General features: G+C 40.9%; 1 protein-coding gene and 1 long non-coding RNA gene across 6 annotated transcripts in view; one reads left to right on the forward strand and one right to left on the reverse strand.

The window, feature by feature from the left end:
• Positions 1–19,739, forward strand: part of thada (THADA armadillo repeat containing) — a 157,577-nt gene that overhangs the window by 132,482 nt on the left and 5,356 nt on the right. For all 5 annotated transcript variants that reach the window (XM_079689657.1, XM_079689658.1, XM_079689660.1 and 2 more), the window contains 4 exons: positions 4,555–4,679; positions 8,801–8,873; positions 9,171–9,321; positions 9,518–9,640. In XM_079689657.1, the coding sequence (XP_079545783.1) occupies positions 4,555–4,679; positions 8,801–8,873; positions 9,171–9,321; positions 9,518–9,640 (472 nt within the window). The remainder of the gene's footprint in view (positions 1–4,554; positions 4,680–8,800; positions 8,874–9,170; positions 9,322–9,517; positions 9,641–19,739) is intronic.
• Positions 9,244–12,734, reverse strand: LOC307044433. The gene is made up of 3 exons (XR_013809643.1): positions 12,210–12,734; positions 9,525–9,627; positions 9,244–9,381 (listed from the first exon to the last, which is right to left on the reverse strand). It is a non-coding gene; the product is annotated as an uncharacterized lncRNA (long non-coding RNA).

A 19,739-nucleotide genomic window follows, 5' to 3' on the forward strand; every position in this document is an offset into this window, starting at 1 on the left:
AGGCCAGCCGTTAATGTTTAAAGTGTCGGCCCTGTTAAAGCGGAGCCTCCCCTGCGCCAAGGACACACTAACACAACGGGCCGGTTGTCATAGCAATGAAGCATTCTGGGAGAGGAGCAGGGGCAGCAGTAGGACAAGGACAATTGGTTTGCTACTCTGTTTTCAAAGTCTGAAGGAGACTGTTATCTTTATGTTTTTCTGCAGGCCGAGACAGAAGTTAGTATCGCAAGGGCCCCTCGACAACAAAATAATTGTTCCATTAGATTTGCAACATTGTAGAAAAGAGGATCTTTGGAAAACACACAAATGCAGTCCCCAGATGTAAAAAGCTTAAGGGATATACTTTAAACGAATAACATCACGGTCGCATGACTTCACGTCACCATCGCTAAGCTAAAGGAGGCTAATGTTCCGGGTCATTGTGTTTAGTACTGTCATTTAGCCACTTATTAGCAACCAATGTTTTAAACAAACGTGAAAGCTTCAGACGTTCTCCAGTGCCCGTTAACTGAGGTATTTTCTGGTGAGCAACAAAACGGGAAAATCTTGTAAGTTTGTTTTAAACTGCAGTCCTAATTTCGGGAATCTAATCAAAAAGTAATTTGTTTTGTTTAAGTACTTTGAGATGAGGGAACCTGAAGTGCTACAATGATAACTAATTTCTGGTTCCAAAAGAGGAGTCATTTGGGAAAGAGTGTAGCTTTAAAGCCGGGTAAGCCATAAGCTCTTACATGCACAGAACGCAGGGCGTATTGAAGAAGTTTAAGAAAGTAAACAAAATACAGACAATTAAGAAAGACAAAACATGTATGATACAGCTGATTCTCATTTCACAACAAGAACCCTCAAAAAGTGTGTTGGATGGACATCTCCAGGCAGCTGAGAGTGTCCTCCTTGCTGTTGGCTAAATTGAACGTCATTTCACAAAAGAAACCATGTGTTCTCTGTTTAAAAAGTAAAAACATAGGAAAGTGCTACATTTCATTTCAATTTCAATTACTGAAAAGGATGAGTTGTCATGCGCTGCGTTCACTGCTCACACGGAAGAAAGCTGTCACACATTATTTTAAATTTTCGGACGTCTTTTTGTTGTATCTTGAACATTCTGTCCCTTGCTTTAACTGCTGTTTATCTCTTGGATTTAATTTACAAGGCTTATGTGTGTGCTTATTTAGGAAATAGGAGGCCTGTGGAAGAGATTGTGTGATGGTACTGAGAGAAACTGTGACTGGGGCAGGTGATGTCGTCAGGTCCCTTTGCTGTAAAACTTTTAAAAAACTTTTTACACAGGATAGGCAATTTACGGCTTGGAATCATTAGGATTTTTTGACATTTGGATAAAACTAGAAATCTCTTTCATGGTTTGGCTTGGGGTCTGCGTTGGCCCAGAGATGTCACTTAACACCACCAGTGAAAAGCAGCAACACATTGAGGCTGTCCTTAAAGGCTAGACTAAGCCGCTGTGCATGCTGGGTAACTTTTTCTATTTGTTAATGTCTTAGTGTGTGCGTCTGTTCATGCAGGATGGGCATCACTGTTTATTTGCATGTTACAGCTATGAAAGTCTGTACGCGTCCTCGCCTGAGTTGGCATGTTTTCCTGTGACTGTGTATATTTGAGTATGCGGGCAGCCGAGTGTGTTGCAGGACGGGAGCTCATTAAAGCAGCTTGTTAAAGTCAGAAGCAGCAGAGTTGGTCGGAGCAGCTGCGTTGGAGCTCGCACTCGTAATACCTGGCACACAGACACACGCAGGATTTAAAGTCGTGCAATAAAGACAGAGAAATTCAGTTGCTGAATGAATAAGGACACTGGCTTGGCATGAGCGCTCCAGTGATTGATTCACTCTCAGTGGAGTTGAGAGTAGCCAATGGACTTTGGGAAATATTTCCTAAAAAAAGACACCACAAGTGTAATGGGCTGCTGTTGTATTTTGGATTACTTGATGCTGCATTAGAAAATGTTCAAATGACTTGTCTACAATGGTATGAATAATGGACATTAGCTGTGTTTTAACACTATAGACTTATGTCAGCGAGTATAGTCGAACTGTCTTTAGCCGATGCCTTTGCAGGATGCTTAAATTTGCATTAATGGAAATGGAAAAACACAACATTAACATAAAATCAAATAATAAAGTTGTTGCATTCAACCTGAAGGGATTAGGTGTAGTAGTGTCATTTGCTAGCAGGCACAGTTTTGATGTCACAGTGGGTTATTTACTGACTTAATTTATGTCATAGACCAAAACATTAAAATCTCTTAATCTTGTGTTAACCACCACGCCTCATTTTAGGCCTTTAATCAAAAACCAGTTCTCCAACTGTTGACTTCCAGACGAGGGAATCAGAATTGGTAAATAGCCGACTCATTTCCAGGTTTTGGACTCCTTCCTGCATTTAAATCCAGTGTTTTTATAAAAGTTATTGTTTGTTTAATCTAATGATGATAACGATTTGTATTGACTGAACTATGGGCCATTCAGAGTAAGTCAGAACAACACACCAGCAAGTAGGAGGTCTACCTTGCTCCCTTTTTACTGCTCACATACACAAATATACAGTCACACACACATACACACACATGTTTACACACAGACCTTGCATGTGCCCGCTCCACCCACACAGATCCTATAAAGCAAGCTTTATTTTAAAGCTCTAATAACAGGTTGGGGCCTTGAAAGAAATAATAATCATTGAGATATGCAGCAGGAATGTCAACATGTGTTCTCGGCTGGATGTGTGTTTTTAACGGGGTCTCACGCGGTGGAAAACTCGACTTTTCCTCCTCTGACTCGGTCAGCTGCCTCGCTCTCTGAAGGAGTGACGGAGCATGGAGAGGATGGAGAGGAGGGGGGGGGCAGTGAGGAGTGAAGGAAGCAGAACATTGAGTTAAGGAGGTAAACGTGTGACACTCCAGGCAAACAAATCATTTTCATGCATTGGTCAGTTTTTGAGAGTTTGGGCTGTTTTGCTTCATAACATGTTTTCTTTCAGACTCGTGGAAATAAAACATTCAAATAATGACATTTAGATGTTTACTTCACTTGTGTCTGCAGATTCCTCCTACATTCACCCAAACTTTCATCATTTCTCATGTGCATGTTTTTACAGAAAACTTCATATCAAATGGTCTTTGTATAAGTAATGAAGTGGGGCAGTTTCCTGATGATATGTATTACTTTTAAGACATCCTTAATCATCTGTGAAGCATTGCAAAATGCATGGAATGTTACAGTGGTTTTTATATTGTGAGAAGTTTGTTTGTATATGTTACAACCCGGCTCCTGGGCTGCAACAAAAAGCAGGGAGACGAGACGAGGGATAAGAATATAACAGTTGTTTATTCTCAAAAAACTATAATAATGCAAAAACCGGCCACAAGTCCCCGAGGCTGGCACGGAGAGAATGCCCAGAGGAGTGAGAGCGACGCAACCGGCTGGGCTCCTCCTTTATCCCGCTTCACCAGGTGTAGCTCATTAGGTAGGCATCCGCCCACAGGTGCGGCTCATCAGCACGGCATCCGCCCACAGGTGCGGCTCATTAGCACCTGTACCTGCGAACACCCACACAACCACACACAAACAGACGGCACCTCACGTGGAATGGAGGGGTCGTCACATATATCATTCACAGCCAGATTTATAGAACATGTTATTCATAAAAAACATAAAAAAAGAAATGTTAATTCGGCTGTTGATCATATTTTCGAATGGAAAAGAGCGACACAGAGATATATCCAAACCCTAGAACCAAATATCCCTCATTACGGTTGACTCTAATAAGTTAACAAAATGAAACAATCATTTTAAACCTGCTTTTATCGAATGCTTACATTTCTTGTCCTGGTATGCATCACAAATGTAATATATTTTATTTTGTGTATTCTATAGGTATGTATATATATATATATATACTTATATACTTCCGTATTTACTTCCCTGGACATAATGACATCACTATGTAACACTTGTAATCAGAGCAGACTGGGCTCAAACAAAGGGTGAAAAGAGGTGCTGCAGCACAGGCATGAGGTATGAGAGAAATGAAGCACTTGAAGGACCATTAAAGGATGGAGACATGTCACAGCAGAGGCATAACATACTGATATACACCTGGAAATAACTATAATGGGGCCCTTTAAACTGAATGGGGTCAACAAAAGACGAGGCCTAGATTATTCCCTCAATGATCGATGGAGATATAAATGAAAGCTCACTTGCTATGCTGTACATCTTCACAGACACCCATGTGCTTTTGCACCCATCTTCATGCATGTGTTTGTGTTGCAGTGTGTGTGAAAGAGAGAGCGAGGCAGCTGTGTACCCGTGGTTAGGGTGTGCGTAGGGAGGATCTGACCGGTGTGTAAAAATACCCTCCAGGGCAACTTGCCAGCCATGCTGCAGAGAGGACACCAAAGCTGTGTTCATGGATGGCCCTGAGCAACTTCCCTCACCAGTAGCTCTGCGTGTGTGTGGGATGGAGGTGAAAAACAGTGACTGCATTAATATATTCTTACTCCTTTTGACAGTCTCTTTGTCTCTTTCCTCCTCTCAGGTCCTCTCTGTGTTGTGTGTGTTGAGCACCACCACTGAGCTCCCATGGTCGGATGGTGTTAAGATGTTGTCCCAGGAGGAGCTCCTGCTGCACCTTCTTGCTCTGGCTCAGAACTCCACTCACAGGTGAGAGAAGACACATATACAAATGTCCATGTACAAATAATCCTGATGTTTCCTCTGTTTGGGCCAAAGGATTAGACAGTTATTGCCTTATTCCAGCAGCTAGAGTTCACATAGCGAACATTCAAAGCATTGGAAACTGCGCACACACCCTTCTGACTTATATTTATTTTAAAGAATATGATGCTTGTAATGACTCCCCCCCCCCCCCCCCCAAAGTCAAACCAATTCAACCTTATTTATAAAGCATGCAACTCACTGTGCTTTATATGAAATTGACATATAATAATAAAACAAGTGCAGAATGTACAAGAGGAAAAAAGACACACTTCCACCAGTTCACAGAAATACACACCCTTACCCACACATGAAGACATTTTGAAAGAGTATTGCTTTAAAACTGCCTTTAAAGGTCTAAATACCTTCTAACCAGGGCATAAATACAGAAGGAGAAATTAGCAGAATGTTACAACCAATCCTTGATTTGATAGGGAAGGATTGCAGAATTCACGTGTAATGTGCTTATAGGTTTTACTTCCAGGAGAAACACTTGCAGAAGCATTTAGAATTAGCACAGCTGAGATTGGGATGCTGGTGAATACAGACCATTGCATTAGTGTAGTCTGCCTTTAATAGATAATTTCATTCATTTCTCAGAGTAGGATTTGAGAAAGCTGATCTTGTGAGATGATTAATATGGCTTTTGAAGTTTAGATCGTTGTCTATGATGACCCAGATTTCTGGACTTGCTAATCACAAGGAAGCCTGTCTCTGAAGCATATCCTTCTTTGTCATCAATTTAACTCAAAATGGGACCAATTTACTCTATGATCATTATGATTTATCGAAGGAGACTTAACACTAGCCATTGGTACCAAAACCTCCTTATAACAATCTGTACTGAGGTAATAAATAGGTGAGAAGTATGCTAGTTTTCTCATAGACTTCTATACAATCAGACATCTACACTCACCAGCCACTTTATTAGGTACAGCTTGCTAGTACCGAGTTGGCCCCCCTTTTGCCTTCAGAACTGCCTTCATGGTGCTGGAAACATTCCTCAGGGATTTTGGTCCATTTTGACATGATGGCATCACGCAGCTGCTGCTGATTTGTCGGCTGCACATCCATGATGCCAATCTCCCGTTCCACCACATCCCAAAGGTGCTCTATAGGATTGAGATCTGGTTATCATTTGAGTTCACTGAACTCATTGTCATGTTCAAGAAACCAGTTTGAGATGATTTGAGCTTTTTGACACGGCATCCTGCTGGATGTAGCCATCAGAGGATGCATACAATGTGGTCAGAAATAATACTCAGATAGGCTGTGTTTTTTAAACAATGCTCAATTGGTACCAAGGGGCCCAAAGTATGCCAAGAAAATATATCCCCCAAACCATTAACCACCACCACCAGACTGAACCGTTGATACAAGGCAGGATGGATCCATGTTGTTTAGGGCAAATTCTGACGCAGCAGAAATCGAGACTCATCAGACCAGGCAACATTTTTCCAATCTTCTATTGTCAAATTATAGTGAGCCTGAGCAAATTGTAGCCTCAGTTTCCTGCTCCTAGCTGACAGGAGTGGCCCCCGGTGTGGTCTTCTCTGCTGTAGCCCCTCTGCTTCAAGTTTCCACGTGTTGTGTGTTCAGAGATGATCTTCTGCATACCTTGGTTCTAACTAGTGTTTTTTTGGGTCATTGTTGCCTTTCTATCTTCTTGAACCAGTCTGGCCATTCTCCTCTGACCTCTGGCACCAACAAGGCATTTCGCCCAGAGAACTGCCGCTCTCTGGATATTTTCTCTTTTTCGGACCATTGTCTGTGAACCCTAGGTTTGTGCGGTTGTGCGTGAAAATCCCAGTAAATCAGCGGTTTCTGAAATACTCCAACCATGCCACGTTCAAAGTCACTTAAATCACCTTTTTTCCCCATTCTGTTCACCTTTTTACAACCAATAAAAACAACCAAGGTGAGTCAGGAATAAGCACTTAAATAAAACAGTGTTTCACAGCACTGCAAAACTGTATTTCAAATGTGTCATGGACATTGAAGACACCTCAGCTTTTCTGCCCAGGAGGTGTCATTAGTTTTGCAGGTGTGAGGAACAAATGCATGGTGGTGATGTTTGCCCAAATGGAAAGTTGAGGACAATGGTTACCTTTAGCAAACTGCAAGGCAATCCATCAAAAACACTTTTGTGACAATTAACTGAAAAACCGAAATGGTCTACTATAGAGACTCCTCATCGCTCCACAGAGACCTGATGGAATGCCTTGGAATATATAACAAACCAATGCTTGAATCATCAATTAATTTCAAGATAAGTACAGAAAAAGGGAAGCAACGTTGTTACTCCAAAACACTTTGCCACCTCCTGAACACTAGCTGTCGAAAACAGTCCCTGGACCATCCCAGGCCAGCCTTTAGCTGTGATGGATTGAAGTGACATGAAGGGAGTACATGTTAAAATGAAACCACACACTCCTTCTCCATGTTCCTGTTTTTTCTGGCAACATCCATTTGTGAAAGAGCCCTGGCTGTCAAGGATTCATTCAGAGCCAGAGTCCATGGAGGAGGGGCTCACAGGTTCACTGGCTGCACCTGGGCACACCTGAAGTTCCTGGCCCCTTTCTTCATGGGTCTTTGTGTATCGTTGCAGTATTTAGGTTACCGAATTGTCCACCAGCAACAGAGATTGGTGGTTTTAAAATGTAGAAAACGCAGATGAAAGCTGATATTTGTGCTCTCAAAGGCTGTCATTACTGCATTATTCCTACATTAGATTATTCACACCTGTCAGGCTCCAACCAGTACTTTTGCGAGAGTTTATGAGAAACTTTGGGCCCCTCTTACCACAAAGTGATTTGGCAAAGACTATCCCAGTGTTTGTGTGTGTGTGCTACTGCTTACACTGTAAGCCCTTTGACAAGCATTGACAGACACACACACCTTCCTTGACAAGCCACCGCTGTACTTTTCTCACCCCAACAAGAGAATACAGGCTTGAATGAGGATTGGATTACAAAGGCTTTTAGCCCTGTAAAGTATTTTCCTGGCCACAATCTCTGGACCCGAGGATCCACTTTCCCTTTGGAGCGGCCCCAGGGTTATGATTAGAGCTGGGGAAGGACGAGATTGGGTTGCTGGCTACCCTTGTCTGCTATGTGGTTGAATGGCACTCTGGGTATTGTGATCCATAATGTAGTGGTGAGCACCAGCACACTTCTTTTGTGGGTTGTAATTCAATACAGTTGAGTGATGTGTGTGTAGTTGACGGTGCCGCTGTGTTTAATGTGCGTAACCTTTTTTACAGAGCGTCCCGTGGAGAACATTTTAATTTCAGACCCTCTCACTGCACCAATATAAAATGAAAGGGTTAGTTCACCAAAGTGCTAAAAAAACAAAAACACAAGAAAAACTTCCAAACAGCCCAAAATCAATTGTTACCCTCGTTTTTTTAGCTATATGCTTTAGAATAAATATACTTACCAAAAGAAAAGTACACCAGACTCCTTAGAGTGTCTTTTAGTACAACGGTGAACAAAGCTTTGGTAGTGATGCAGTTGTAGTGACCTCTTCTATCACCACCTAGCCACACTCTAAACTTGCATACCCAGCATTATTATCTATTTGACTCCAAATGATCTACAAAATAAACATCATGCTGTAATGAAAAAGACTTAAATAAATCAATGAGACCATAAAGTCATCAGGAAAATGTTTCATGGGGTATTTAATCAAGTTAGATGTAGGGTCATTTTCTCATAGACTTCTATACAATTAGACTCCTTTCCGCAATTGGTGAAATAACCCCTTGCTATTCAATATAAAGTTAGCAGTTTAAGGCACTTACAGATTGGCATCACTTTTCAGAGCCGGAGTTTGCCTGCTTCCTAATAGACTATTTTGCAGGAACCCCCTTCAGTTTATATATATATATATATATATATATATATACTGTATATATAAACTGTGTATTGGGGGAACAAAGGGGGATTCACGTCATAAAGAGCTACAGATGAAAGATTCCCCCTTTCAGATCAGACATTTAAAATAAACTAACCAAGTTATTATTAGTCATTTGGGAGCTGGTATCAGGTGTTGATTTTGTGTTTCAGTGTCGAGCTCCACTGTGCTGCTCTGACGCTGGTCTCTCGACTTGTGGTACAACTGGTGAGCTCTAACCCTCAGGTAAAGACGGACTGTACTCGTAATCTCTCACCTGTTAAAGATAAATGTTCTAGCAGCCTTTGCTTCCTATCACAATTCACAAATGCACTAGAAAAATATGTTGATTATTACCTCAGTCCAATGCTGTTTTGTGTGGACTGTTTCCGCTAGCTTAACATACGATGTAATGACCCTACTACAAGACATTTAATGGATACTCTTCTATGCAACTGAGGTGACATTAGTTAATGAACTGATTAATAAGAATTCCTCTGTAAACTTTAATTAAATGCTTTATTTAATTCATTTGTCATCTAGGGTGCAAGTGCAGTGGCTTGTTTAGGTCAATGGGGGGCGCTGGTGTGCGCATGCTGCAGCGAGGAGCAGCCAGTGGAGGTGAAGCTAATGGCCGCCAAGGTGTTGGTCAACTGTACGGCCACTGTGCTGACCAGCTCCCATCTGCCCCTTGGTGAGTCTCAAAATGTGAACCACGTGATGAGATATTTACCTCAGTCAGGAAAGATGTATACTGCAATTTTAAAAGGATAAAGTAAAAAACATGTACATACATTTCATTTGTTGAACCCTTATAAAGGCAAATAATAGATTTTGTGGATCTGCAATGCAAGGATTCAATTTTGCATATGTGTGTGGGTGTGTGTCAGGTCTGACCACAACAGTTTCTCTGTGGAGGAGTCTGTTCACGCTGCTGCAGGATGAAGACGAGGATGTCCGAGATTCTGCCTGTGACTTCATCTGTAATGTACCAGCATCTCTGCTCAGCACAGGTACACACACACACACACACACACACACACACACACACAATTATTACACGTTAACATACATACATGCTGAGTACAACCATGGTATGTTACTTGTGATTTAAGTGCTCACCCACTTAGTTTCAAACGCATACCAAAGCAGTGTAAGACAATAGTGGTAATTACTGGAATGTACACGCACACATCAGAGTTTCCGCTAACCGGTAATTACCGGACTTTGACCGGTAAAATATGCTGAAGACCAGCAAATCTAAATCTCTCCGGTCAAAATGTCCGGTCAAAATAATTTTCCCTTAGCACAATACTGCATCAGTTGCGCCACTTATGTGACAGACAAAAGAGTATGTGACAGAAGAGAAGAGTAAATTATAATGTCTAACACTTAATATGGAGAAAGAGATGTCCTGTATGGGTTGATTGTGCGTTGATCTGTTGGTAATGCCTCAGGGTTCCGGTGGGCATGTAAACAAATGCATAATGCTGCACTATACTTTACGGCCTCACCCGGTTGCATAGCGTCGCTTATTGTTTAGGTGTCTTAAGCAGGTAGTCCTATCATTAGCTAGAACTAGCTAGGTCTGATCAATATGGACATAAACACAAGTCTAATCTGACGGGAGAGAGAGATCAGCTGCTGCTGACGAGTCGACACGCAGCTCTGCATGATCATCTGCAGCGGTGAGCGGAACAAAACACACTTCAGGTTAGAATATCACACGTAGCTATTTTAATTACCTCTCAAACTACCTAAACTAGTTATAGATATGTTTAGTTTTACTGTCGGGTCACTCATTACTGGATCCGCGAGCTGCATGAGACTGACGGGCTGTCAGGAGAGGGAGAGCGCTTCGTTTATTATTCCCGTGTTATTGTAAATTACTGTACACTTTAGAATAATGTAGTTAATCTACTATAATTAGTTTGTTTAATATTGAATCATATCAATTTGTTTTAAAGCTCAATACATAACAAAGAAGACCTTTGACCGGAAGATTTAAACTTAAACGGACATGTTGACCGGCAAAAACATTTTCTAACGGAAACTCTGGCACACATAACAACACCACAAACGCATGTTGATGTTAAAAAGGGTTGATGACATCACTTCGTGCTAAGGGTTGGGGAGCATTCCCGGAATGAAGGGTGCTTATTGTAGTTGGGACACAAGAGTGAAAAGTGTGTGTGCATGTGCGGGCGGTTATGTGTCATTGTTAAGTGAGGTCTATTTTTTGAGGATTGTATGAAAGCAGGAATTCAGATTCACTCACAAATCCCTCATGTATTCAGACTGATGACAGTTTTATCCCCAACGTAGCACCCTTACAATACTACCTCTTGCACACGTTGAGACAGGTTTATCGGATTATCGATACAATTCTTAAGAATTTGAGGCCCTGTTATGCTCATTTTCAGATTCATATTTGTATTTTTGTGCCTCTACTGGTACGTTTTTCCATGCTTTAACCTTCAAAAAGCTCTTTATTTTTCTCATACTGCCTGTGCTGCAGCACCTCTTTTCACCCTCTGTCTGAAACCAGAGCCCAGTCTGCTCTGATTGGTTTGCTGGACGGCTTTGTTGTGATTGGTCAACCGCTAAGAGATGTCTCGCCCCTTAGCCTATCACGTACAATGTGTTAAAGCACTAGCCAATAGAAGCACAGGTGTTACATGGTGATGTCATTTAGTTACAGAAGTAAACAAAGAAGTCCAATGCAGGCTTTTCAGGCAGGGGGGGAGTGTGCGGGAGAGAAACTCCCCCTGAAGGGAACTTTGGGATTTTAGCCTCTGCAGACCATTTACATGCACAAAAACCTATATAACAATACAGGAAAGGGTTTATCGTCAAGTAACAGAAAGTAATAACACACTTTATTATTGTGATACTGGCATACGGTTACTCCTTACATTTTCAAGTAACCCTCCGAGCCCTGCTATCAGAGGACTGACAGCTGCCAGCTCTCTAGTGGCCCTCACAAACAACAACAGTGTGACTTCCTGTCCTCACAACACACACTTCCTGTATTTTCCCAGCTTTCCTCCACGGAGCCACCCTTATTGTGTCTGTCGCCACTGATAGGATCTCATAACATAACACAAGGCAGCAAAACACCTCCTCAAAAGTCTCCGCAGCCCCTTGTGAATGGGAAGGTAGAGTCATGGGGAAAGACTCAACTCCGGTGAAAATAGACATGTTTACTGTCCATTTAGAGAAAAATCCAACCTTTTCCTGTAAAGGCAGAGAAAGTCTCACTATCTCAAGGCCTATGAAACACATTTAAACATTCCTTAAAGTGTTTTGATACAAGGATTTTATCCAAAAAGCTGTGTGTATGTGTGTATCTATATGTGTACATAAGCACATAAGGCCAGACAGGGCTGACAAGCGGTCAGCAGATTGGAGCTTAACAACATGACTAAGATGTGGAGGTTTTCTTTACAACAGGAAGAGAACACAATAGGCATAATTGCAGAGTGGGTGTCCTGTGTGTATGTGTGTGGAGAAAAGAGGTCCTTCTTTGTCCATACACATTGATTACTCATTTGGAGTTTACAGACTTTGTATTTTACTTACAGTAATCTGGCACACATTCCCTCCTGAACACTCGTTGTATTCCTGTGTGTGACTTCCCTTTCCAGGCCACGCCACTCAGCTTTCGCTGAAACTCATGAAAATTCCTGTTTTATTTCGTCACTTGTCGTACGCATAGCAGGAATGTAGCGCACGAAACAAAAAGAAATGAGACGGTAAATTGGTCCGCTTGTTTCAAATGAATGAGCCACTTGGCCGGGAGAGTTGAATTCCTGATGTAAATGAAAAACAACAGAAAAACCCAAAACAAATCCCAGCGACTGTAAAAACAACATCACCCTTCAATTAAAATAAATATGTCATCTTTCTACTTCAGTGCTTCAACTTAAGTGATGTTGCTAAAATTAAATACACGACAGTAAGCTGCTGAGACATTTTGGTACTCGGAGAGCTTTTAATGAAGTCATCAGGATTGCATTACTGCTATCACGAGGCAGACATATCATAGTGTTTGTCAATGTGTTAATAAGTTGGAGGTTTTATTTATTTTTAAATGTTAATACATTTGTAATGCTGTCTGCACCCAAATTAAGTGCTGGTCAAATTTCAGAGAACATTTTCATGATCTCTAAAATAAAATTAAATCATAGATCGTAAAGAAAACTAAAAATAAATTGATCATGGTGAATTCCGGAGTGACTTAAAACAAGCTGTATTGCTTGCTGTCATGTTAGAGTAGTGTCAAAATAAGAGTACTTCTTTTTATTTGAATGTATTTATCATTTTTTGTGCATGGGGCCATTATAATGTGTAACCTCATTTCGGGTTGTGTAATTGATTGTTTTTCTCTGAAAAGTATTTGTGAAAAAAAAAAGTTTGTCCGAAAAGTTATTTCCTAACTTATACATACTGGAATCCCTGAAATGTAGTTAAGGTTGCACAAAAAAAGCACAACATGTTGTAAATATGTGTCATTATGAATGAAGTATTGTGGAGCTGCAGAGGTATCCTGGTCTAAAATAGCCTCTTACAGACTCAATAACACTTTTTTAATCATTAACAATAAGAATTATGATGCAATAATGCTTAATCCCTCCAACATCGTAATCGCAACTAGTTATGTGTTCCTGATCATGAAGTCCTAGTTATTAGCTAGAATATCTTGATGATAAATGGGATTGAAATCTTGAATTGCAACTATTTTGGCCTGAAAGGTTAGATTCCGGTAGTGAAACCTTTTAGCCTGGTGACCTGCTTAATGTACCACAGTGTGTGTGTGTGTGTGTGTGTGTGTGTGTGTGTGTGTGTGTGTGTGTGTGTGTGTGTGTGTGTGTGTGTGTGTGTGTGTGTGTGTGTGTGTGTGTGTGTGTGTGTGTGTGTGTGTGTGTGTGTGTGTGTGTGTGTGTGTGTGTGTGTGTGTGTGTGTGTGTGTGTGTGTGTGTGTGTGTGTGTGTGTGTGTGTGTGTGTGTGTGTGTGTGTGTGTGTGTGTGTGTGTGTGTGTGGATTTGTTCCCATCCCCTGCAGGCCAGTCAGTCTGCCTATAGTGGGGTTTGTGTGTGTGTGTTTTATGACCTGCCTTTGCAGAGTCAAGTATCTGAGGTGTTATCTTCTTCAGATGGAGGTGACGACTCCTGGCCCTTTGATATGGTGGACAGGGTGGGAACAGAGACAGGATCAGCAACACAAACACACACAATGACAAAATGCTAAACACTCATCCCCTTTAGGAAGGAAAGACATTTGAATGAAATTGAAATGTTTTAACGTGGTGTTTTGTTGCTGAAACCAGTAAGTAATTCAGCTCAACAGACAAATAAAAAAATCATGTTGACTATGCAGTGTATATACCAAGTGTATCTTGAACACATTTCAAGAATAGTTTGAGACTATTATGCCTACTAGCTTTCTTTCAATGTCTGTATACTAAAGCTGAATCTAAATGCAGCAGGATTAGTTTAGCATAAGGGCTGGAGACAGTTAGCCTTGGTTATGTCAGTATATATTTATTATCATCCAACTTTCAGAGAGAATTTGATTGAGCATGTTTCTCAAAATGTTAAACTCTTCCATCAAAATGTTGGGGGAAAGCTTTAAAATGTGTATCAAGCAGTAATATGTAAAGCTAGTATAGCATAGCATTGTTTATTAGCTTTTGTGTGTCTTTTCTCATAAATGCGAAGGACTATTTTGTGTCACTGCTAAAAATAAAGAACAGATATTCTTTCATCAATAAGTAAGAGTAGGACTCACATTGCCTTTTAATCTAAGGGTGAGAATGCTTTGCAACTCATTCCAATATAGTTAAGTGTTTCTCTTTTAATCAGAAAGTCCAGGTGTATCCAAATAAACCTGTTTAGTGTGTGGGAGAGAAATCTTGTGTAGATTCACATCAGGTTGCGTTGGAGCTCTTCTTCTGTGAACCACAGTGGCGCCATTGTCCTGGACAGGAAGAGCAAATCTAATTTAACCCCATCCTACCCTCCAACACCGCCACCCCCCACCAGCAGCATCACCACCAGCACCCAAATACCTCAAGGCTAATTGGGCCTGAAATCAAACTCCGCTCACCCTCCCTGGACCTCCAGCATTGTGACCGACTCAGGGCAGGAACAGAGGGATCACTTTATATATAGAGCACAGAGGGCTTGTGGTTGGACAGCAGTGTGTAAGAGGGCACTGATAAGGATTCTGATTGGGAAGACAAAAGGGAAACAGAGCTACACAGTAATACAGCTCTATTTGTATTCTATCTTAACATGGCCTTAGAATTGTAACAGCTAGTATCTACCATTTATTACCTCACACAGAACCAACTCTACACCCAAGTATTTTCTGAAATACCAACTTCCTGTTTTTTACAGACTAACATTCAATATATTCATAAAAAATGTGTTCCAATTAAGAGGCTCTAAAGGCATTTATATAATTCTTTATTACCTTAAGAGGTGTTTGTAAGCATATTTTACTACATCTAGACACCAAGGCACTCTGTTTTCCTTGGTATCTCTTCTATCTCACCAGAACATTAAAAAAGCGTAGTTCAGACAATCTAACGCTATACCAATGAATGACGCACATTTGTCATTGATTTTTAAATATCGAATTGTTTCCAGTCCCCAATCATTTCCTCTATTATCCACCGAACTGAAGTATTTTTGAACTCTCTTTGTTTGGCCTCGCTCACTCTGCTTACATGCCAATGTATTCCGGGCCATTCTTAGCGAACCATTATCATCCAAACAGGCCGGGAGTAACCTGCTTGTCTTACTGTAAAGCCAACAAACGCCCATGCATAACATGCCAGTCATGTGTCCTTTCCCCCAGTTCCCTCATTTGCAGAGGGTGACGCACATGATTGGAAGTGAACGACCTGACGGGGCTGAAGGACACACAGTAAACACACCCGTCCTCCTTTAGCACAGCACTCACTCAACCATAATGTTGCTTTGTATTGAATGAACAACACAAGAAACACACAGGTCCCTTCAGAAGAACTTAGAAATGCAAAGGGAAAGAGATTTGGTGATATGAAATGGTCACATGCCTGCAGTCTACAGGCTCTCTCATAGAGCATTGAGATACATTGTATTCATTGGCGTCTGGAGCTGTGGGTTGTAAAACTTGAACATAATGTGATTTAAAAATAAATTAGGAGTGCAGAGTATCTTGATCTGGCTATTTTCCAATCTAAAGCCCCTATCTCACTGGAAAAAACTCATAACATATGGATTCTGTCTTCAGTGGCAACAAATGACTCTACAGTAGTCAGGGTTATTTATCGACTCCAGATGTAATCACCAGTGATGGAAACCGGACGCTTATTTTTTCCCCTTTTCCTTTGCAATGCTTTACACGTGTTGAAGTGAATATAAAAGAAACATAGATTTGACCAATTAATGGATTGTTTAAAATGTAAATCATACATTTAATATGCTCTCCTCAAAGCAACAAGACTACATTGAGGGAAACAGTCATTTTACCTTGGTGATCATTGATAAACACATTTAATTCAAACTTGAAAGAAACAAAGTAAACTGAACAGAAACCGTCTTGTTTGCTTTTCCCCTGTTCTATCAATCACTTTGGTTTAAAAAAATGTGTTTCTGATGTTTAACATGCACATCTCTGAATCAGCCCCTGCAACTTTTGCGTTAAAGTCTTGATGCAATCTCACCTGAACCAGGCCTGAGACACACTTCTGTACCTATACTCTGAACATGGTGAAAAGACTACTGCAGCACTGCTGACATTTTCTATTGTTTTTTTTGTGCTAAGGTTTGCCGAAGCACATTGGAGTCATATCATTCATTTTGTGGATCTGGTGGAGTTTGCCTTTTCACATTTTCTATATCCAACCCTGGTGGGAATTGCGGTCCATACTATACTTTGGATTAAAAGCCAGGGTATATTAGCTTCGGGCCCTTCCTGTTTTCTGCATATTCCATGTCTGAAAAGGGCAATAAACTCCTCACTCCCAAGATTCCATGTCAAACCAATACAGTTGTCAGTTGTTGTGTCACTTTAGTGTTTATCGATGTTGCTTCAATCCACTCAGATGCTACTTCAGCAGGAATAGTTTAAAGCCTCCAGAGAAATGACCGGTTAACAACTTGTACCAATATATTCTGTCGGAGCCTTCGGAACATTACCATTAGCTTTGGCTCCTCTTTGATTTGTGTCTCATAGGAAATGAAAGGACCGCAGGTGGCGTTTCCATGACAGAGACAGCCTCTGTTGTCTCCCCATCAAGGCAGCCATTCACTTCTTTTTGATCCTTTCACTGAGCTCACCACTGACTGTGCTTCATGACAAATGCTGCTATAGTGGGCTAAAACTAGCATATCCTCCAGCCATTATCTTTATGGTAATACTCACCACTAGCTACATTTTGTGCTATCATTTTCATGCTAATGTTTCCTGTCGTTGATGTTGTTGTTGCTCTCTGTCGCCCTGTTTCTCGTCACTCGTCAGAGGAAGTCAGAGCTGTAAAGTGTGTGTTTTTATTTCACACCTCTCCCTCTATCTCACACCTATGCTTCCTGGTGTCTCGGCTCCAGTGTAGCTAATGAAGCTGTGTGTGTCATGTGTCAGGAAGAAAGAGGAGTTCTTTCAACTTTAATCATGGGTGTTGTTGTGAAAGGATGCAACTAATGATTACTTTCAGAATCAGATTCCTTTATTTGTCCTGCAACCAGGACATTTACGGTATAACAGCAAGAGTATATTGCATTACATTAAAAAGAGTAGACTTACATATTATATAAAAAAAGGTAGGCACACGTTATTACTAATTAAAACACAAAAAACAAAGATAAGTACACCATGATACAAAAAGGTAGCAGTATATTTAAAAATGTTTTTATTTATTTGTAAAATCGAGTGGTTCGCCATCCTCAAAGTCAATTTTCTTGATTTGTCATTCCAAAATATTATGTTTAATATGATAAAACAGAGAAGAGCATGAAATCACTGTAGTTTAGAGGATAAGGAAACAGCATTTTCTGCCATTTGTTGGATGAAAAATAACTTAACAATGAAACGATCATTAAAAAAAAAACGTTACTTGGGATTGATTACTCAATAAATCAACTGGTCCTTGCGGCTCTATTGTTGGTTAGTGATCTTATAGTATGTATTGAAACTGAAAGTGTTGGTTTTACACCAGCATAATGAACTTTTAAGCTTTGAAAATGTTTTTTGAGAAGCTCCGATCAATAAATCTGTTCATAGATTGATACAGATCATTGCAACCATATTGGACAGGCAGTCTTTGTTCACCTCTATGGAATACAGACCTGACTGTGGGGGGGAGCAGGTGTAGCTAAGGGACCTGTACGGTGGTCTGTCGGCCCCCAGGTGGGATGGGTGTAGTTGATGCAGTTAGTTGGGGCGGGGGCTTCTCACCTAAATCCCTCAGATATGGGTGGCTGAGCAGAGGAATGGACTCCCAGTACAGTGAGCATGATGACACCAGCCAGTGGAAGATTGTGGGGCGGGAAGTGTTTTCTTTCATTTCAATGCTCTGACAGCCGGCCGAAGAAAAAAAAATCAACCTCCCCCTCCAGCTCCGCCCCCACTCAATGAGACATCTGACACCCCCCCAGCTGCAGAGGCTCAGCAGGGATTTACTGAACAGCAAAGGTCTCTTCACTCTCTTAATTTAATTCAGGGACTTGAATGAAACGACTGTTGTTCAGACACAATGAGGCTGCTGCATAACCTTGATGTTTAAAAACTAACTGACATCCAATGATATTGTCATCATATTGTACTGCTATTGATAATTGCTTCCACAATTCAGCACATTTATGGCGCATTTCCACTGCAGGGCCTCACACGGCTTAGTACGGTATAGTTAGGCCTTGGTAGGCCAGGCTCACTTTATGCTGCGTTTCAATTACAGTTTAGTAGCTGGGGCAGTAACTATAGTAACACAGTGTAGACGGAGCCGTGACGTCATCTTCAATGCGAACCACAGAAAAGCAACATCAGCCGTTAGCTGTTAGCACTCAGAGCTCACAGCTCCTCATATCTGTTCAGAAACTAGACAAAAGTTAAACAAGTACAAACCACAGACTATCTGTGTCATGGCGAATACAGTCACTGGTTTATTTATGTCTGTATAGGCCGTTGTTGCGAGTGTGGACGATCGGAGCATATACTGCGTTAGCTTAGGCGATCTCCATTCAAAAAACACGCATTTTAAAAGGTTTTTCGCCTGCCGTCTGTCTGCAGACTTGTCAAAGCATTAATTCATGTTTTTTACGAACCGGTATCAGTATGTTGAAACGTGTATTACAATTAAATCACAGACAAATATGTTCATTTTGTTATAGTTGTAGCCCCCTTGCCAGCGATTATCTCACTAGTTTAGCATACTCAGCCCGACTCAGCCCGGTTGTTGGCCCGGAAAGAACCTGGATTTTGGAGAGCCAGAAAAACTATGAAAAAGCACCCGTTAGCCGGAACTACCCCTAGTGGAAACGCAATAAAAAACGGGCCGGGTTTGGCACAGCACGCTTAAATCGTGCTACGCGCTGCAGTGGAAATGCGCCATAAGTCACACGAAAAATATTATACACCTTTTATATTTTTATTTATGTTTAAAATAAAGTTGACATTGGTTCGGTCTTACAGTCTGCCAGACTCAAACAGCCTGAGTTCATCTCAAGGCAATAACAACACTTTCATTGATCCCAGTTTATACTACAAACAGTTGTAATTGTGTGCATATGTAATAGACTAACATTATACTGCTATCAGTATACAAAGCATTGTACTTCCTTGTTTGGTACATGACAAAACATGCAGTTATGAACATTAATCAAATTATGGCTTGCAATGCTATTTAAACTTTATTGAGAAAGCAAAATAAGTTCATCCTTTGGCCATAGGAAAAGTAATTTGACTAAACTAACACAGCTCAACGTTACTAGCTATATCAAGTCTAGTAAACTTACATCATTCTTCATAAACAGATGGAATTCATAACTCATACCTTCTAAACTAAAAACCTTCGGATTCATATTAGCTGTATGTTGCACAAAGTTCACTGTAGAAAATGTTAGCAT

This window comes from Notothenia rossii, assembly GCF_949606895.1.
Source record: "Notothenia rossii genome assembly, chromosome: 6".
Classification (NCBI taxonomy): domain Eukaryota; kingdom Metazoa; phylum Chordata; class Actinopteri; order Perciformes; family Nototheniidae; genus Notothenia; species Notothenia rossii.